The sequence below is a fragment of the Cavia porcellus genome, unplaced genomic scaffold (genome assembly GCF_034190915.1).
Source record: "Cavia porcellus strain 051 isolate PalLab524CR breed Dunkin Hartley unplaced genomic scaffold, mCavPor4.1 scaffold_1, whole genome shotgun sequence".
NCBI classification, from domain to species: domain Eukaryota; kingdom Metazoa; phylum Chordata; class Mammalia; order Rodentia; family Caviidae; genus Cavia; species Cavia porcellus.
The window spans coordinates 129,135,617-129,157,679 of NW_026947484.1; the positions used below are offsets into that span (position 1 = coordinate 129,135,617).

General features: G+C 36.9%; 1 protein-coding gene across 7 annotated transcripts in view; it reads right to left on the reverse strand.

Moving 5' to 3' along the window:
• Positions 1-19,820, reverse strand: part of Wdr47 (WD repeat domain 47) — a 65,132-nt gene extending 45,312 nt beyond the window's left edge. For 2 of the 7 annotated variants that reach the window (XM_063255432.1, XM_063255423.1), the window contains exons 1-4: positions 19,399-19,818; positions 8,304-8,383; positions 5,266-5,432; positions 383-466 (exon numbers count right to left, since the gene is read on the reverse strand). In XM_063255432.1, coding sequence (XP_063111502.1) covers positions 383-466; positions 5,266-5,432; positions 8,304-8,306 — 254 coding nt within the window. In that variant the 5' untranslated portion in view covers positions 8,307-8,383; positions 19,399-19,818. Of the gene's footprint in view, positions 1-382; positions 467-5,265; positions 5,433-8,303; positions 8,384-18,635; positions 18,820-19,077; positions 19,226-19,398 lie in introns of those variants that run through there. The other 5 variants (XM_063255386.1, XM_063255394.1, XM_063255405.1 and 2 more) reach the window with 5 other exon arrangements.
• Positions 19,821-22,063: the final 2,243 nt, after the last annotated feature.

A 22,063-nucleotide genomic window follows, 5' to 3' on the forward strand; every position in this document is an offset into this window, starting at 1 on the left:
TGTGAGCTCAAGGCCAGCCAAAACTTCACAGATACACCTTGTCTCAAAAACAAAAAGAAAAAAATCTGAAGAACATGTACTTGTTCTGTAGAAACATGTCAACCCACCAGGTATGGCAGTACATGCCTGTAATCCTGCAAGGCTGAAGTAGGAGAAACACTGCAAATTCAAGGCCAGCCTGGGCTATATAGTAAACTCAAGGCCAGCCTGAACTACATAGCAAGACATTGTCTCCAAAAAAAAAAGAAGCAAGTCAACTCAATACAATAGGATCTAGTAGACTATTTTCTAGGAAAAGCCAAAAGTCTTATTTTTAATGTTTTATATTTTTGCCAAATTCCTACCAATGATATGAGACTACAAGTTTCAGGTGAAATCTTACCTTTTTTTGTCAAATTTCTCCATGCATTCGAGAGGCTGAATAAACTGAAGAACTTCATCCCACTGACCATCAAGAATTAGCTGCCTAAATTTAAAAAAAATTCAGAATGTTAACAAAATCAGGTAACACTAATGATGATAGGTGGCAAAATAGCATCAAAATTTCATAGAGCACATAATGAGATTAACATTTGGCTTCTCAAATACTGCAATAAAACAAAATTTTTAATACTTTTAACAATACATGCTATATGAAAAGAATTTGTGACTCTGTAACTTCTCTTCATGTTAGTGTACACGTGGTGTCTGACTTCTGTAATAACACTCAACTAAGCCTAAAAGTTCCTTACTTGCCCTATTCATCTTACAGTTTTAAACCTATAGTAGAACACTTGCTTAGCATGTATAAGGCCCTGGATTCAATCTGCAGCACCACAATAATACAATAAAACATTATGTAGGTATATTCTATTCTCACGAAATCAATGATTCTCAACTATGGATGATTTTGTGCCTCCAAGTCCACCCCCAGAGGACACTGTTAGTTGTCACAACTAGCAGTAGTAGCCAGGTATGGAGGTACATGCCTGGCTGTCGCAGGCATATCCCAGCACTCTGAGAGACTGAAGCAGGAGGGTATGAGTTGAAGCCCAGCCTGGGCACCTTGTTGGCACAATGAGAGCTTTCCTTGAAACAAAAAATTAAAAAGGGGGGCTGGAGATTTAGCTCAGCGGCATAAGCGCCTGCCTTGCAAGCAGGCAGTCGTGAGTTCAATCCCCGGTATCAGTAAAAAGGAAAAAGACAAAAAAAAAAAAAAAGAAAAGAAAAGAAAAAAAAATTTAAAAAGTAATGGATATACAGCTCAGTATAAAGGCCCTGAGTTCAATCCCCAGTATTGGAAAGGGAAAAACTGGGGTAGCACTAGCTTCTAGTGGGTAGAGGTCAGGGGTGCCTCTAGACATCCTCTAAGGCACATCATAATCACACATTCACACACAGAAAACACAAATTTATGTGGCCCAAATTTTAATAGTGCCAATGTTGAGAAATTCTGCTATAAATTGTGAAATCTATGTCTACGAGGATTTGACCCTGAAGTTTCTTTTCTGAAAACGGAAACAGTAAGGAACTCACCACAGCTAAAAAGGAATAGGAGGAGGGAGCAGGCGGGGGAAGGAAAAAAAAAAAAAGAGCAAGGAACATGAACAAGTTTTATCCTACTGTAAGTGGCCTATAGGAACTTCCAAAAGTTAGAAAGCATACTTCTCCCTTTTATTTTTATCTTTTTTGTGTTTGTTTTGTGTTTTGTTTGAAATAGGGGTCAATAGGGTTTTCCTAGGCAGTTTAGGCTGTCTTTGAATTCACTATGTAGCCCAGGTTGGCCACAAACTCATGGTGATCCTCCTGTTTTAGCCTCCCCAAATGTTGGGATTACAGGTATGCACCACCATGCCTGGCTTTCCTCTTCTTTTTCACTAATGACTTCACTATTTTTAGATTTTTTCTTCAGTAGTAGAGACTGAATCTTGGTGTATACTAGGCAAACACTATTGGGCTAAGCTACTTACCCAGCCCTTTATTTTGAGTCAGGGTCTCACTCACTAAGCAGCCCAGGCTAGCCTTGCTTGCAATCCTCCTGCTTCAACTTCTCAAATAGCTGGAATTCAAGTATGTGTCACAAGGCTAGGTTTGGATTTTTGGAACAGTAAAAATGTAAAAGGGAGGGGTGGGCAGGAGAACCTACATAAGACTGCCAACTTTTTGTTCTATAAAGAAAAGTATTAATCAGTCAACATATATCACAATCATTTTATAAAGGGACATTTTTATACTAAAAGAGCAAGAAGAAGCAATTTGCAATGGCTAGCCGTTTAAGATGAAAATATTTAGCATAATGAAAAAACTTACTGTTCTATAGTTCTGTATTTTATCCTTGGACCGTAAGCTTTTACCACAAACCAACAGGTTCCTGGAGAGTACTTAATAGCCACTGCTAAATTCCAGAAGTATCAGTGATTGAAAGACAGGGCCAAAAAGAACACTGCCTCAGTGCTAGTTGCTAACTACACCACTGACTAAGTAAGTTCCCTGAGGAAGAATGACTTTCACAAACAAAATACAGTGAAATATAACAAGTTTAAAGAACTGCCCTAATGTAATAAAGGTTTGTGTTTTTTAAAGTTCTTTTTCCACCAGTACTGACGACTGAACCTACAGCTCTTCCAATGAACTACATTCCCAGCCCCCTCTCCTCTTTTTCTTTTTAAATGGGGTCTCACTAAGCCTCCAAGTGTCCAGGTTTGGCTTGAACTCATAATCAACCTGTCTCAGCCTCCCAGAGTGCTGAGATTATAGGTCTGAGCCACCATTCCTAAACACTGCATTTTGTCCACAAATACACATTCCTTGTCAAAGATATCTATTACATAAAAACAAAAGACATTTCTGCCTGGGGACCTGGGATTTTCTTTTTCCATCCAATTCAATATATTGTGATATATATATGATATATATTCCATCCAATTCAAATATGTGATATATTTGGCTTTCCATTTTAGAAAACATGTTAATTCCCTTTTGCTTAGCAAGTCCACCTGTAACAATCTTGTCGTAAGAACATAACAAGATTCAGGAAAAGTTTCATGCATAAAATTACTCAGTAGAGCATCTAAGAAAATAGGAAACAATTACCTAAAAATAGGGGAACAATTAAGAAACTAATTGAAAATTTTTAATATATAAATTTGTAAACACATAGAGAATCCTTGTGATGTTAATGGATAAAGCAGAACTCTATACATATCATAAATTTGCTATTATTTTAAGATATGAATGGGAATCAATGTTTCTTGGTGGTAAGTTGGTTTTTCTTTATCTTTCCATATTTTTAATAATGAAGAAATTTGTACAGTGATATAGTTTATACTCAGGACCAGAATATGGTATTTTCTTTGCCCTTCCAGTTTTTTTCATTCCTTAGACAAGTACACTTTATTTGATACTACAAACATAATAAATTTTTTTTTATTTAAGGGGAGAAAAAGGAAAAAAAACAGAAAAAGGATACAAGTAATACAAAATTTAAAAAATAAACAGTAAGGGGCTGGGGACTTAGCTCAGCGGCATAAGCGCCTGCCTTGCAAGTAGGCAGTCGTGAGTTCGACCCCCGGTACCAATAAAAGGAAAAAGACAAAATAAATAAATAAGTAAATAAACAGTAAGAAATCACTAGTTAATAGATTACATATTCTCATCTTAGAAATAGTTGTTCAAGTTACAAAATTGAAGCATATAAAGTGGGCCTTCAAACAGTGAGAGTGCAAACAATTTTGTTCAGTGATCCAAAAAACACTCAGTAATATGGTTATCTATCTTATACACTTAAACATATATGCAGTTATATCCTTTAGAGTACTTTCTTTTATTTTCTTTTGTACAATGACAATTACACATTTTGGGTTTTATTACTCCCACAGTTCTTATTACTTTTTTTGAAGAGAGTAAAACCAAATGCGACATATCAGAACAGAGTCAGTCAAATCAAAAGGATGGACATAATAGATAATGTGAAAATAAAATATAAGGTGATCAACAATGGTTACCATACTGCCTCTTGCTATTTTAAGAAGAACCGGCAGTTATAATAAAATTGAACTAAACAGTAAAGAACAAAACTAAAGCATTGGAGACATTGCAGGATTTTAAAAGAAAATAATAGTCAACCGGAATGGGCGTCATAATGATTCTTATTGTCTTCACAGTTATGCCTATACTTTCGAACTTGGTACTATCAAGCAAAGCAGAATAGAGGAAAATCAGTCAAAACAAGATGGTGAGGGCAATACAGGATTTCAAATCAAGTTAATAGGAAATCAAAGTCGGTTACTATAATGTATCCTATTTTTTATTTTTCCCTTAATTAAAAAAATAAAAACAAAAAAGTAAATAATTTTAAAAAGGGGGATTGAGATAAAAGAGGGCATAACAACAGAACAGCGCAGATCAAAACATAACCATTTAAGCAAAATAGTGTTTCACCATAAGATATCCTGACATAAAAATAGTTACCATAGTGTCTCTTTCCTTGAAATCTTTGAGTATAACTTCGTATACTGTAGCACCAAACATATCAAGACACTATAAAACCATTCAAGAGAATGACATTATTACAGAGTATTTAGAACCAATTAACAGAAAATGAACAATGATTTTTATATAAACTCCTTGTCTATAAAAGTTTTTGCTTATATTATCATATATAATAAAATCCAATAAGATACAACCTTTTAAGACCAATGGAGACAGAAGAATACAAGTTTGATGGGACTTCAAAACAAGATGATACTAAATCAGCACTAGCTATTATGATGTCTTGTTTTCTCCAAAATAGCTGTTCCACAATAAAGTTTTGACTCTTTAAAACATCTGAACCAGGCTGGAGATTTAGCTCAGCGGCATAAGCGCCTGCCTTGCAAGCAGGCAGTCATGAGTTCGATCCCCGGTACTGATAAAAAGGAAAACGACCAAAAAATAAATAAATAAATAAATAAATAAATAAAATAAAACATCTGAACCGGGGCTGAGGGTTTAGCTCAGCGGCATAAGCGCCTGCCTTGCAAATAGGCAGTTGTGAGTTCGATCCCTGGTATCGATAAAAAGGAAAAACTCCAAAAAAAAAAATCTGAACCATACTACACTCAAAACACCCTACAGAAAAAGTTATTAAGCACTCTATAAATGTTTCATTATAAAAGCAATCACTGCTTAAAAATTATACAGTCTTCCCTGATTATAAAGTTCTATGTGTATTATATACCTTACTTTATTAATATTTAATATTTCTTTGAAGGAACTACAAACCTCAGAATAATAATGAAATCATACCTCAGGAAAAGCATATCATCTGAAAATAGGCCATTGATGACTCCACTTTCTTTCTCAAGGGCCAACATACTAATGTGAAGCTTCTTTGAATTCAGGAAATCCAAAATTAGCTTAATAATTTCAACCTCTTTTACATTCACTGTCTCTTCTGCCGTCATATTGATAACCTAAATATTAAACAGAAGAACAACAAAAAAGTTAGTCTCATTGTTTTACATCTCAGTTTAACTGCATAGGAACTACACACAGGTTTCTTGGAAATTTTTTTTTTTTACGTAAAATTAATTTATCAATGCCATGTCATTTTTTAAGAAAAACATATCATCCTTTAATGTGTAATACTTCAGTGCATCATTTTTTAAAGTACTTAGAGGTACACATTGAAATAAGGACAGATTAGCGTTAAATCTCTGCTGGGTGTGGCAGCACAGGCCTATAATCCCAGAACACAGAAGCTGAGACAAGAGAATTCATTCTCATGAATTCCAGGCCAGCATGAGCTACATAAGCAGGTTCAAGGCCAGCCTACACTACATACTGAGACCCTGTCTCAGAAAAAAAAAAGTAAGTAACATGAAGTCTGTGATTTGTTTCAAAATATGTAGGACAGAGGCAAAAAGAAAAAAAATGAAACAAGAATGATCATGACCCTGGGTGTGATGGTGCATGGCTGTAATCTCAGCACTCAGGAAGCTGAGGCTGGAGAATCTCAGAGTTCAGGCCAGCCTAAGCTACAAAGGGAGCTCAAGGTCAGCCTAAATTATATATCAAGCTTTTTTTTTTTTTTTTTTTTTTTTTGTCTTTTTCCTTTTTACCGGTACTGAGGATCGAACTCACAACTGCCTGCTTGCAAGGCAGGCACTTATGCCGCTGCGCTAAATCCCCAGCCCTATACACCAAGCTCTTGCATCAAAAAATAAAAAAGAATGATCATGACTATTGAGGTGAGCTGATGGGCACTAAGTGGGGTTGCTCTTATACATGTTTAAAATTCTCTGTAATATGGGGCCTGGGATTTAGCTCAGCAGTATAAGCACCTGCCTGGCACGCCTGAGGTTGTAAATTAGATCCCTGGTACCAAAAAATATAAATAAAAATAAAAATCAGCCTTTAAAAAAATTCTTGGTAATAACGAATATACTTTAATTTGGATGTGCTGACATACACCTGTAATTCCAGCTACTTAGGAGACTGAGACAGGATGACTGCAAGTTAAAGGCCAACCTGGGCAATTTAGCAAGACCAGATCTCAGTTCAACGCCAGTTCTGAAAAAAAAGTGCAACTTTACTTAAGTTGGTAATATCAATGATATTTCAATGCTCTATAATTCCTTCTAACTTCTACCTATAGGTCTACAGTGATACAACTGAGTAAACACATTATGAAATAAAGACAGAGAAATAGAAGCACTATAAATATCATTAGGTTAACGTTCTCATTTTACTAATGAAACCATGCAATTAAAATGAGTTACACTGTTGTAGTTTTCAAATATAATGCAAAAGACTGGTATAAAGAAATTACAACAGATGTAACAAGATATAAGCATTATCTTTTTCACAAGATCTACTTACTTTAACCAAGCTCACAGAGACATAAACACATACATGTAGACATGGCTTTTTAATTTCTTTACTTTTCGTCAATTTATTTTTTTATAATATGAAATGCAAATGTCTAGCCAACTAGAACGCTCTCATCGGCAGATGAGTATATTCTCTTATGTAGAGAAGGTGCTAGAATAAATGGGGAAAGAGGGTGGTAAGATAATTATATGACCCAAATATTGAATGACATCAGACTAAGCTTATCCCTTTTCAGATAAAAATATACCTGTCAAAACTCTGTTCTAACAAGCCAACTGCCTACTTGGGTTTTCTTTTGCCATCTTCTAAGCTGACTGCCATCTTCTTTTTCATTGACGATGTCAAAAAGATGAGACAATAAAATTAACAAGACTTCCACCCAATAAACTCTGACTGCATTTCAGAATTCTCTCCCAGAGATTACATTTAAAGTACACTAATTACCAATTTTAGTATTTTCCTAACTCATTGGATAATTACCTAGCCAAAAAAAAAGCTTTTAATATTTAATTCTCAGAAAAAAATTACTATTCCAATTCTCTGAGATCTTAGAGGGTACTTCATTTACATCACCACATGACAACCATATAATTTAGTGTGGGAATGAAATTGCAATTTTCTAATATAAGTCAAAATAAATATTTTACAGGTCTCATATTCAACATTCAGTCTAAATATAAAGTAATTCTAGAGTGCAATTTATGACAATAGACCTACTTTTCTCATAACCAGAAGTTCAATTTTCCCTGCCCAGGCTGGCCTTGAACTCTTGGCCTCAAGTGATTTTCTTGTCTCAGCTCCCAATAGCTGAAACTACAGGCATGTGCCACAATACCCTGCATGACTATATATTTGATGCTACAATCATTTTTGGTCAGAGACAAAGCAATATATTTTTTTGAGACAGGGTCTTCCCATATATATATACAAAGTTCACCCAAAAAATAGATTGGGAAAATTAAAAAGTGTAAATATTTTAATACTAAATTTATTGAGATATCATGAGATTAATACATGTTACTGTTGGCCTCCACAATCATAAGACGTATTCAAAGTGGTGGCCATTACCTTCTAAACATTTATTAGTACAAGTAAACTACCGAAGTATGTATATTTTTCTTGGCAGACTGGGTATGTGTGTGTGAGTGGGTGGGTGTATCCCAGCCTGGTCTCAAACTGCCAATCCTCCTACTTCAATCTACCAATTCTGATATTTTAGGTATGCACCACCATATACAGCTTGAGAAATGTTTTTAGCGGTGGTGGGGCAGCATTGGCAATTTAACCCAAGGCTCACCACTGGACTAATCCCTAGTGGTTTTTTTGTTTTTTGTTTTTTGTTTTGGTTGCCAGGGATGGGTCAAGACTTCATGCTTACCAAGCAAGCGCTTGAGCCCCTGAGCTAAATCTCTGGCCCTTTTTTTGCTTCGTTTTTTAAAGAAGGGTCTTACCATGTAGTTGAGGCTGGCCTTGAACTATGTAGCCAGAAATGACCTTGAACTCATAGCAATGCTGATCAGCCTCCCAAATCCTGGAATTGGAGGCACGTATTACCATAACACTCTCAGACCTTTTTTTAAAAAATTTATTACTTTGAGACAGTCTTACTAAGTCATTAAATTACACAGGCTGAACTCAAACTTGCCATCTTCTTGTCTCAGTCTTCCATAGTGCTACAGGCATGTAGCACTATCCTAGCCAAAAATTGTATTACCTTTTTGGTTTTTTTTTTTTGAGACACTGTAGTTCAGGGTGGCCTTGAACTCACTCTGTAGCCCAGGCTGGCCTTGAATTCACAGCAATTCTTCTGCCTCAGCCTCCCACATGCTAATATTACAGACATGTGCCACCACACCTAGTTATGTTCTTAAAAACACATGTATTAGGGGGCTGGGGATTGAGCTCAGCGGCATAAGCGCCTGCCTTGTAAGCAGGCAGTCTTGAGTTCAATCCCCGGTACCGATAAAAAGGAAAAAGACAAAAAAAAAAAAAAAAAAAAGAAAAGAAAAGAAACACATGTATTACTCTGATTTTTGAATAGGTAACAAAATATATTGCAGTTAACCTAGAATTGAGTCAGATTTGAAAAAACACTTAATTAAAAAAAGACAAGTTTTAATTCTATACTGTGAAATTCCCAGTGGAAAAGTGTGGTATTTTAATCACTCAGCTCAGAATTTTTATCATTAATAAGCTTTGCTGTCATTGGATACAATATAAACACAGCCATGTGCCTGATGATATATACCATACCTCCCCCAAAAAAGATTATTATATTAATTTTTGCTTTAAAAGATGAAACAGGGCTTATTTTTCAGAGGATGTCTGATTTTTTCATATACAAAAATCTTTTACTCAAATATAATCATGTCATCTTGATACATCATAACTCTCCAAATCCAGAAATCCAGCCTGAATTTCTTGTGACTCCATTTCCTATAGAAATGGACCCATTGGCCCCAATCACTCATGTCTAGCAACAGAGCTCTTTTTAACTGAGCACTTCTTGTCCATGTAGCCTGCTCACAGTGCACTGACAACACAGCTAGCATTGATTTTAACCCATGAATTTTTCATCCATTGTCACCTTTTGCAGGCTTCACAAAGCTTTCATTAAATCAGTGGGAACTGACGAGTTTCAAGGCAGGAGCGACAACAAAAATGACAAGAATAATGGTCAACACAAAAGTAACACAACAGACATCAAATTTCAGAAAATGTTTATTTCACATGAGTGCATTAAGTACACACATTACAATGCACAATGTATTGAATTATGAAGATTCACATTAGACCAACCACATTTGTTTGTTAACAAGTGCTCATATTATTCATGCATTGTGTCTGTACTCCAGCTGGTCATTTGGCAATAAGCCTTGAGTTCATCTGTTTATACAGATGTTTACTTTTCATTCAAATACACCTATTTGTGTATTTACAAATACTTATAATAATTTATATTATCTTTTAAGTAATGTCAATAATATGTTTATATTTGATTATACATTAATATTATTTTATAATTCAGTATGTTCATCCTGTGTTGCATCAGATGTACTAAATGTTTCTGTCAATCTGGTGTTATTAACTGGGACTGGTGGCAAGGTTTATATTACATGCATTCTAAAAAGCCATGCTAGAGCTTATTTACCAGTTAGGTCTTATTTTCAGGAAAATACAGTAGATTACAATTACTCTTTTCTCTAATCCCTCCGTGTTACTGAAATATTCACAGAGGGTCCCAAAATCCTAACTACTTAATTTAGAAGTGATATATTATTAATGTAGTTATATTTTTAACATACAAAAACAAGTAATTTTAGATAGTTTTATAATCTTCTAAAACTGTTTATCACTACAAAGTTAAAGTCATTGAGCATAATTCAATGACAAATTCTTTGACTTTTCTCAAAGGGAAGCTCATAAATTCATAACACTTAACTAACTCAGAAATTATTAAATTATCAATTGGCATTTGTTTTGAAAAGAGGTCTCACTATGTTGCTCAAGCTAGTTTTAAACTGCTGAGCTCACCCAACCCTCTTGTCTCAGCCTCCTGAGTAACTAGGACTATAGATTCAGGTCACCATGCCTGGATCTAAAATTATCTTTTCAAATGACATGCATACAAAAATGTATACTAACATTAGTTGAATTAAATGGAAATGCAAAATCACTGGTGAAATATTTATACAAAAGTATAGAAGTACACTTTTGTTTCCATCTATTCTAAAGATTTTCAAAAAGATACAGCTTTGGCCAGGGGTTTAGCTCAGTGGCGTTAAGTACCTGACCTGCTTGGCAAACACAAGGTCCTGAGTTTAATTCCTAGCACAAAAAAAAAAAAAGATACAGTCTCTCTGATCCAATTATTTTGCCTAAGTCAACTCTGCAAGCATCTTAGGTAGACCTGCCAGCCCATTACATATGAATAATGTGCTTACTAGACAGAATTTGCACAGTAGGGTGCAATTACAATAGAGGGTTTATTCCATTGAAAATGAAAAAACAAAAACCAGAGAATGCCAGTATTTCCATATTAAATGACAACTTCTTGAAAAAAAAAAATCACAAAACATGATTCTGAATTTTCCTTTACAAAACAGACTTTTATCCAATATCTGAATGAGGTAATTTTCTTAAAAATAAGGGTATCTGGAAACTTTGGAAGGTAGTTAGCATTTCAGTACTTAGATACAATTAACCTCTACAGAAACTAAATTCCAGATGGAGTCTCTATAGACTCCAGTTGATTGCTGCCAATGAAATAAGATTAGAAAGAGGTATTAAGGGGCAAGAAATAAAATTATGTTTAGAAATCTAAGACTAAAGGTAAAATATCAATAGATAAGAAAAAATAAAATATATATATTATATATATTTCCACAGAGATACAAAAGTTCATGAAAAATCAGTGCCAGCTTTCTACCCAACTATAAATAGATATGATTTAAATGTTCCTTTGAAATGCTGTTACTTACTTAAAAGACAGATTATGAAAGAAGGAAAACATGAGGCTAAGAATGATTCAGATGTAAAAGGTCAAGGGACTTAGGACATACTAACATAAACTTTGTGGTAATGAAAAGAGAATTTACAACTCTAATTTCTATGATTTCCTTTCAAATTTTATAATTTGCTTTAATCTACACTTTAATAATAGAAAGTATATATTCCAAGGGAGGAGAATGTCAGAAGCCTTTCATTTATAAGGTCAATTAAAGAAAGAAAACAGATTTCCTTTAGATCATTTAACAAACAAAAGAAGGTCCCTTTAGACTACCATACTTCATGTACTTCCATACCATCATGTCTGCTCATCACCTCATGTCTGCAGCAGGAATGCACATATGTCTCTCCTTACTGCTGACAGCTCTTGTATATTCAGTAGTTATTCTAATTTACCTTCTGGAACTATGAATGATTTTGGCCTAAAGAAACAAATTATACTCAGGCATGCTGGTGCACATCTATAATCCCAGCACCCCAGGAGGATTGCAATTTCAATCCCAGTCTAGACAATTTAAAATTTAGCAAGATCCTGTCTCAAAATAAAAAGGTGCTGGAGAAGTAACTCAATACAAAGCCCTTAAGTTCAATCTCAATACTGAAAAAAAAAAACCTATATTTAAACCATATGCAGCTTTACCCAACTATAAAAAGAATTCAATTAACATTATACTCTTTGCTTACATATACATAAAATATCTCTGGAAAAAGAATAAATTGGTAATGATAGTTGTGTCCAAGAAATAAACTGAATAACTAAAGAATAAGCAGGTGACTTTTCATTAAGTATCCTTTCAAGCCTTTTAGTTTATACATGTATAAATATTACTTTTAAATAATAATGATTATATGAATAACCAGTTACCTGCAAATCACTGGAAGGACTTGGAAATGTCCCAAAGAAACTGTATTTCAAAGTGATTTACATTTTTTCATAATCCAAAATCTCTTCTCATATCTTATTTAAATATGATTTTTTAGAAATATTTCCATCTTTGAGATTATGTTTCCGTATTTAAATACATAAATATAAGTATATTTACTCAACTACTAAAATTCTACAAAATAAAAAACTGTTTTAACTCAGACTATTCAATTAAGTCACAAAACCCAGAAAAAGTAAATAAAAACAAATTCATTCTTGTCAGTTTTTAGCAGGGTGTAGTGGCATACACTTGTGATCTCAGCACTAGGAAGGCTAAAGCAGAACTGCAAATTTGAAGCCAGTTTGGGCTACTCAGTGAATTCAAGTCCAATCTGGACAATAAAGCAAGGTCCTGAAAACATAAAATAGAAACCTTCACTCACTAAATTTGCCACAACTTAAAAGGGACCACAAATAAAAATAACAAGACGTAAATTAGAGTTATTTAAAATACACATAAAATAATTAAATGTTTATCACCTAAAATATATAAATAGCTTCTCCAAATCAAAAACCCAAAAAATTCCAATTGAAAAGTGAACAAAGTGATCTGGGAATGGTGGTGCAGGCTAGCAGTCCTAGCACTTAGGGAGACTGAAGCAGGAGGATCATAAATTCAAATCCAGCCTGGATAATTTAGTGACTTAGTAAGGCCCTGTCTCAAAATCTAAAAACAAAACAAAACAAAAATATTAATAATTGAAAGAGCTGGGGATGTAGCTCAGTGGTAGTGTTTACCTAGCACATCGGGAGGCCCTAGGGTCAATCTCCAGTCCTGGGAAAAAAGCAAACAAAAATTCATAAAACCACATTCCAATAAATTAAAAGAAAGTCAACCTCACTAGTACAGACTAAACATCCTTAATCCAAATATCTGAAATGCTCCCATTAAATTTTGGATTTTGGATACAGTATGGGGTTTTCAGATTAGAGATGCTTAGCCAGTAAAATCTATGCAAAAACTGCAAAATTCCCAAATTTGAAACATGTCTGGTCAACTGTATTACTAAACAAGGCCAACATTTATGACGTACTAGTTTTGCAAAAATTAAAAACGTGATAAATTGAGCATGTTGGCATGTGCCTATAGTCCTACCTGCGAGGTTGCATCAAGAGTTATAAGTCAACACAGTAAAACTCTAGTTAAAATAAGTACGTACACACCTACTACTTCTAATGTTGGTAAGATTAAGGATAAATGCCCTTTCACACACTACTGTTAAGAATGTAATGCAAGGCAGACCATATGATTGAATGAAATTTTTACATATGAAAAAATATCCTCTGAGTTATCAATTTCAATTCATCTAGGAACTCAGGCTGCAAATATATATAAAGATACACAGACAAAGCTGTACCTCCCTTACCCTACTCTCTTGGGAGGAAGAGACAGGGGACAATAAATTAGAGCCCAGCCTAGATAAGTAAACCATTTAATGAGATCCTGCTCAAAATCAAAAACTGAAAACAGAGCTGGGGATAAGGCTCAGTGTGAAAACCATGGGTTCAGTCCCCATAGAAGGAAAAAACACAAACAACAACAAAATCCTATAAAGATGTCCCTTGAAGATCTGCTTGTCATTGAGAAAAACAAAAAATAAATTGAACTCTCATCAATAGCAAAACTGTTAAATAACAATTGTTAAGGTGATAATTCATACTGTAAAATACTAATGCAATGATGGCTACACATCCTAAAATAGTCATAACAGAAAATAGGTATCAATAACTATTTGTTGACTAAATATAAACAGACCTATTAAAAGAGAAAGGGTGTATCTCTTTTATCTACATAAAAAGGCAAAGAAAGGTCTGGAAGGATGAACACCAGACTGTTCAATGTAGTTACCTCTGAAGAAAGAAATGAGATTGAGATGAAGGCATTTTAGAAAGGAGAAGGGATTGGAGGGAAATTTTTAAATTCTTTATCATTTCTATTTCCTATATGGTTTATAATCTATATTATTGCCTATATGAATACAATTTTAAAATTTAAAAATCTATAAAAATGAAAAAGAATTAGATCTCAAAAGTCTACTTTATATAAAGGTACTGACTAAAGAAAAATCCCCCAAACAAGATTAATTACTGTTTACAACACAAAAAACATTAGGCATTACTCCTGGATCTTATATATATTGTTCCACAAACTATTACAAAAACCATTCTTTGGGCCCAGGGTTTAGCTCAGCAGCATAAATGTTTGCCTGGCAAGCACAAGGTCATGAGTTCAATCCTTGGTACCAAACCAAACAAAACAAAACAAAAAACCTTTCTTCACTAACAGCTTCCACATCCCCTACTACCCTGGTCATCTCTGAATGTCTTTGAGTCTCTCTCTTGAAGCACCCAATTCTCCAGATGTGGTATAGTGTGGTCAGCAACTATTTACAGTAAAACTAACACTTTCCTATAATGTTGGCAATTTACGATGAACATACTTAAATTTTCTTGGTATCACATATTTGTGAAATACTGTTTTTATATTTCCTAGAATTTCACTTTAAGGGCTGGAGATATAGCTCAGTGGTACAGTGCCTGGTCTTGAGTTTGATTCCTGGTACCAAAAAAAAAAGAACGTCACTTTCAAGACTTTTTAAGATTGAGAAAAAACAGGGCTGAAGATTTAGCTCAGCTATACAAGCACCTGCCTGACAAGCGCAAGGTCCTGAGTTCAATCCTCAGTACCAAAAAAAAGCCTGGAAAGTAAAACAACATAATTCTACCTCCAAAGTTTCCAAATAATATTTTAAAAATGATAAGCCAGGCTGGACATGGTGGCACACACCTGTAATTCCAACACTTGAGAGGCTGATGCTGTCTACTGAATTGGACAGTGAAACTTTATCTCAAAAAGACAAAAAAAAAAAAAAAACTTAAGCCAAAAATTAACATTAAAACGCTAAATGAGCATGGTCTTACATTCCTGTAATCCTAGCATTCAGAAGCCTGAGGCAGGAGAGGAGCCTCAGGCGAGGCAGGAGGATCAGTGAAAATTTGAGGCCATCCTGGGATACATAAGGGTGTTCAAGGCCAGCCTGAAACACATAGTGAGGCTGTCTAAAAATAAAATAAAATTAAATAAAATAAAATTAAAAACCCTCCAATTTTAGCTTGCTTCTATAAGATTTCCTCCCCCCCAACAAATCAGTGAGAATCCTAAAATACAGTACTTAGCCATGAAAAAAAGTGATTAGAATTAAATGGGTCAAATATAAGTAGTATAAATTTTTATATCCTTTTTTTATATAGTATTTCTTTAAAAATCAAATGTTGATTGGTAAAATGAGATAAAGCTCCCAGTAGAATGGCAAGTATATGACTGATACTCAGTAAATGTAATTTCTTCCCCTCAGAGTTCATATCCTTGATTAAGGATGATGCATCAAAGGAAACAGTAGGCAGTACCAGTAATTCTAGCTACTCACAATGCTGAGGCAGGAGGCTGAGTTTGAGGCCAACCTGGGGCAACTTAGCAAGACCATCCCTCATTCCTACTCCCCACTTCAAAAAAAGAGAAGCCTTTCTAATGAGGTGCTCTAATAGAGCTGCGGTACTATTCTTTGGATCCACGTATGGTGACCATCCCTGTAATTTCAGCTATACAGGAAGCTGAGGAAGGAAGATCACAAGTTCAGAAGGGGAAAAAGAATACAAACTTAAAAATAAAAAACTACAAATGGAGACTCCTAGTTATATTTTTTTAAGGTCAATAATCATTTTAAAAACTTTTGTGTATTGTTTTCTAACATGAGGCTGCATACCTGTGATACAATGATCAGTGGACTACGGAGAACAAGATAAGGCATAAAAGGTTTCAAACAAGTGTGTAATATTTTGTAATATTTTAGATTTAATAGACCTAAACTCAAGTAGAAAAAAATTCAGTTAACATATATGATTGCATCATTTAATACAGTGGTCTCAAAACTGAAGTATTCACAAATGTGGGCCATCACTGGATTTGGAGTGAAGATCTAGACTCAAGAACTATATATGGGGGGCTGGGGATTTAGCTCAGCGACATAAGCACCTGCCTTGCAAGCAGGCAGTTGTGAGTTCAATCCCCGGTACTGATAAAAAGGGAAAAGACAAAAAAAAAAAGAATTGTATATGAAGGGATGGAAATGGGGCTCAGTGGTAGAATTCTTGCCTTGCAGGCCTAAGGCCATAGGTTTAATCTTCAGCACCATAAAAATAAATAAACATATATATGAAAATAATATACTTAAAACACAAAGACTAGGGGCTGGGGATTTAGCTCAGTGGCATAAGCGCCTGCCTTGCAAGCAGGTAGTCGTGAGTGCGATCCCTGGTACCAATAAAAACCAAAAAAGACAAAAAAAAAAAAAAAAAACCACAAAGACTACCAAAAAAAAAAAGCCATGGTGCACACCTGTAATCCCAACATTCTGGGAGGCTGATGGCAAGTTGAAATCCAGACCAGGCAATTTTAGTGAGGCCCTAGCTTGACATTTTAAAATGAAGGGGCTAGGGATTTAGCTCAGCAGCATAAGCGCCTGCCTTGCAAATTCATGGTCATGAGTTCAATCCCCAGTACCAATTAAAAAAAAAAAAGTGGAAAAAAAATAAATTTTAAAATGAAAAAAGAGGGGTGAGGATATAGCTCAGTGGATGAGTGCTTGCCTAGCATGCACAAAACCCTATAGAAACTGATGACAATTCCATAAATGTGTGCCATGCTATATGAAGACAGGCTTATCTCCTCACACGCCGAAGCACATGTCTAATGATTAAAATACTTCAAATTGGAAAGCATAGGTCAGAAGAAATAGAGTAAGTTATTTCTTCGTTAGTCAAGAACCAAGATCCAGGCATGATGGTGCATGCCTATAATTCCAGCACATGGAAGGCTGAGACTGCAGGATTGCCCAAGTTGGAGGCCAGCCTGAGCTACAAAATGACACCTTAGTAAAAAAAAAAAAAAAAAAAAAACCCATACTGAGAATTATTTAATACCAAATATAACTCAAGTCAGCTACTAGCAGTAGCCTTATTTCAAAGAAAGCCAGTCTGACCCACATATAGGAAGAAAACACCCTTTTCTCCATATCATCACAGTAATAAAGAATATCTGCCAAACAATGGGAATGCACCTGAACAGTTCCCATGAGCGCTTTAAGGCCACCATAAGAAATAAGGTCCTTGGGGCTGGGGATTTAGCTCAGGCACTGCATGCAGGCAGTCGTGAGTTCGATCCCAGGTATAGATAAAGAAAAAAAAAAAAGAAATAAGGTCCTGGTCCTAGAGATGTTAAATAGATCATGCAGAAAAATTTAATCATCCTTGCCAACGTTCCCCTCTATTCAAAAGTAATCAACAGATACCTTAAATTTTTTTCCAAAGTGCTTTCATATGCATTATTTTATTCAACTTCATAGGCCACCCAGACTAAAACAAAAGCAAACATTACCCCATTCTATAGACTCAAAAATCAGAGGCAATTGTAAAATAGCTCTCTAAAGACTGCAATCAGTAGCAAAGAAAAGATTAAATCTCATCTGATTTCTAGATTACTGAAATACTAAGGGAAATTGCACATCTTTTCATACTTGTTTTGAAGTGTTTTTCAAACTGCAGCACATATTAAGTATATCACATGGTGTTCATTCAGTAAGTTAGCAATAAATTCAATATAACACTAACAAACAGAAAAAGAAGACAACACAATTATGTAACTAGGAACATAGGACAATACTCTTGTTCTCTTGCAACCCATTGCTAATACTGGATTTTATAATAAGAAAAAAACTAATAAGTAGGAGGGTGAAAGATAAACAGATTAAAAGCCCCTCACCAAATAAATAAATATACAAACTCAGGGGTTTTACTTTGTTGGTTTTTACCTAAAAATATATAATGGCTTACTTGTCCTTTCTACAGCTGTATATTAATTTTTCTTTCCTAAAGGAACAATTTATCCTTCTCCCTTACATCTTCTTAAAGACCTCCAGAATAAGTCACATAAAAGAAAACAGGCTCTTAAGGCGTTTCTCCTTTCTAGTAAAATGCCAATGCAACACATGCCAACACTAAGACAAAAAGGAAAAAAAGAAGCTGCTTGGATTTACTGTGAAAAACTTATAGCATCTTTAAAACCTACATATTTTCATAGCATTAACTTTTTGAAGCATTATGAACTCTACACACACACAAAAAGAAAATACGTAAATGTGTGGATCACAACCTATGAATCTGGGTGGAACAAAGACTCTTCATTATGCAGAGAGAACCAAGTTGCCAAAAAACGCTCCCCTCAGATACCATGCGTGGTCTGGGTACAGAGAAGAAAAACAAATTCATCTGGTCAAACGTTACCCCTGCTTACCAGGTTCACTCTCCCGCTCTTGAAAAACGCTTCGCCCCAGAGCTGGAGCCCCAATCTTTTTCTCCCCAATACAGGGAAGTGGTTTAACCCTATGATTCTACACCCTCCTAGGTCTTTTAGGCAGGCTTTTCTCGGCCCCAAACCCGTTTCCAAATCCAGTCACTGTCCCCCTCTCTCATCTCTCCAAACCCCCCAAAAACCTGCCCCCATTGACGACTGACGTCAGAAAGGCCAAACCCGGCCCCGCGGGGCTGCCCCAAGCAGCCGCCCGGTCCCCCGCCCCGCACCGTCGCGCCCTTCCCTTCTCCGGGCCAAGGCGGGCCCAGCAAGGGACGCGAGCTCACTCCCTTCCCCGCTGGCGCAGTCTCTGCAGAGGGGCGAAGAAAGAAGCAACCGAGTCACCCCCCTCAGGTCCCTAAGCAGCGGCGCAGTGGGCACGAACCCTGCGATCGCTTGCCGCACAGGGCCAGGGCGAGAGGCGTCCCTCTGACCCCGCCAGAATGCGGCTAGGCAGAGAGGGAAAGGTGTGGCCCAGGCGCGGCGGCCCCGAGTGGGGGCCTGGCTGTTCCCAGGTCGTCACTCATCCGGCGGCGCCGAGGCCTCACCCACAACCCGTCTCCTCCCAGTCACCGCCGGTACTACTAAAGACCCTTCTCCCCGGGTCCTAGGGTTGAGATCTAGTCAGGTGGTGACAGGTGGCGACGGGTGACCATGGCAACCTGAGGTGTGCAGCGGTGCGCCCCCGTCTCCCAGGGTCACTCACCTGAGGGCTCCGAGGCGAGCCCAGAGAAGCGTGGAAGGAAAGGAAACGCGGCTGCAAGGCCCGTGGCCGGGGCCGCCAAGCTGCCGGCTCCGAGTTGGGGCGGGGGCGGAGGACGGCGGTCTGGGCTTGGCGTGGGTCCTCCCTCCGGCTGCCTGTGCGTCAGTCCATCAGTCCGTCAGCCCGTCCTTCTCGCGTCCGCCTCTCCCGGGCCGGCAAACGCTCAGTTCTGTCTCCGGCTGATTGCGGTTGTCAAGCGCTGCTGGAACTGAGCTCCAGCCACCAGCTGCAGCCAATCGCGGCGCTTCCGAGGTGCCGTAGGACCCCGTTGCGAGGGGCGGCCAGGCAGGTGCCTGCGACGAAGGGAGAGTCGGCTGGGTGGGCCCAACGCTCGGGCGGACCGGGAGAAGGAACCGGCTCCCGGCGAGCAGTTGCATGAGAAGTGGTTGGCCGGGGCAGACCCAGCTCGGGTTGGTGACCCTGTGTCCCAAAATAGCGCGGGGCCGCGTTATCACTTCCAAATAGAGAAGTCGTCTGCGCATAAGGATTGACTCTTTAATACTCCTCCCGGATAATTATTAATACAGGCTAATGAGATAAATCTTCTCTCGGCTTGCCTTCTCTAAGTTCCACTTCCTCCTTGAAGAGTCCAGTAGGTTATTAGGTTGTCATTTCCTTGATTTCTCATTTTGTGAAGCTAATCTGCCTTGAAGCGGTTTTTAGTTACTTAACAAAGCAAGTTCTCCCAGAGCTTTTATGCACCCTTTTTGATTGTAAGCACTTTTATTTCCACACCATTGATGCAATAGTATTCCACAAATACACATGATGCTCAACTGAGCTGAATTAAACAGGGAGTAAGTATAATGATACTATATAGAGCTATAGAACAACACAGAGGTATAAACCTGTAAAAACCTCGTCCTCACAAAAGCCAAAGAGAGCTAAGCCTCACTAGCGTGGGAAAACAGGGGAGAAAAGATTGTTAAAGAGAATAATCACCAAAAGCATTTTTGGAAAGGATGGGTTTTGTCTAAGATAAAAGATGCTGTAGCTTGAGGAAAAGTTTCTAAGAAAAAAAATTTTTTTTTAATTTCTAGGAAAATCAAAAGCTGAACTACAAGGCCAGGGATTTAGTTCAGTGGCATAAGCCTGGCAAGTGCGAGGTTGTAAATTCAACCCCTGGTAACAACAACAACAACAAAAAGCCAAAAGATAAACAGCCAGAACAATTGCCTAGCTTGATTAAATCCTTGGGAAAAAATCTTTATTATGAACTCTCTCAGTAAGTGACACAATTTGACATTATCTAGTGTCTTGACATAAAAAAAAAAACACAATGCTTTACAGAATGTTTAACTTGAAACAGTGGTTCGGACAACAGATACCCTAGAAATAGTCTTGCAATGATTTAGCCAGTATCATTCATCTAAGAAGCTACTTCTAAATTTTGACTCTCAGTCAATAGTGTAACTAGCACTGAAAATGGAACTATTTTATATTTTTAAATTTTTATATATGTATTATTTACTTTGAGACAGTTTTTTGCAGATTAGGATAGCTTGAACTTACTTCACAGCGCAGGCTGGCCTCAAACTCACTGATATTCTCCAGCCTCAGTCTCCCTAGTGCTGGAATTACAGGCGTATGCCACCACACCTGGCCAAATGGAACTTCAAAAACTAAGATTTTTTTTTTCCTTTTAGAGATAAACAACTTCAAACTTCCTCCTGATAAGCACATAAACACCCCGTGCTTGCCCAGTCCAGATGAACTGATAGAATATGTACATACTGACACCAAGGGGCCTGGAGTCCACTTTCCTTTCCACAAGAAAAAAAAAAACAAAGAGCTGAAGATGGCTGTAAGTGACAAAGCAGGGGTAAAGATTCCCATTATCTCTGTGCCCCTTACCCTCTGTTCTTAACTATAGAAGACTCATGCTTACCTATACACAGGGAGGAGGTGATTTGAGGCAAGTGAATGCCTTCATCTCCTCTGGGCTAGCTTTGAATAATCAAATTTGAGATCTAGGGGGAAAATGAGATCTAGAAAAATACACTAATCAGAGATAAAACATTTGAGCACTACTAGGAGCACAGAACTAGATCAATAGAATTTAGCTTGGCCTGCTGGTGGGTAGGTGCCTGCGCTGTGGAGGCTGAGGCACGATGACAATTCCAAGTTTGAGTCCAGCCTAGACAACTTGGGGAGACACTATTCCAAAATAAAAATAAAAAAGAGTATAACTCAGTGTGAGGGCTCTGGAGTCAAAACACATTACCAAAAAAAAAAAAAAAAAAAAAATGAACCCTTCCGCAACCCACATACATACCGCAGAATCTGATCTGGTGCTAGATTTTGTTATTTCCTTAATTAAGCACAAAATGATGTGCTTTGCCTCTATTCTCATTTAAGCCTCATAATCTCCCTTAAGGAACCTACTAATTATTCATATTTTAAGAGTTTTCTGGAAAAAAAAACTTGCCTAAGATCACACAGCTAATATGAAGCAAAAAGATTCTAGCCATTCTGAGGTTTTGTTGGTGGGTTGGTTGGTTGGTTGGGTTTTTGTTTGTTTTTTTGATTTTGATATAGGGTCTGACTATGACTAGTCTAGGATGGCCTTGAATTCATTAAGTAGCCCAGGCTGGCCTCAAACATGCAG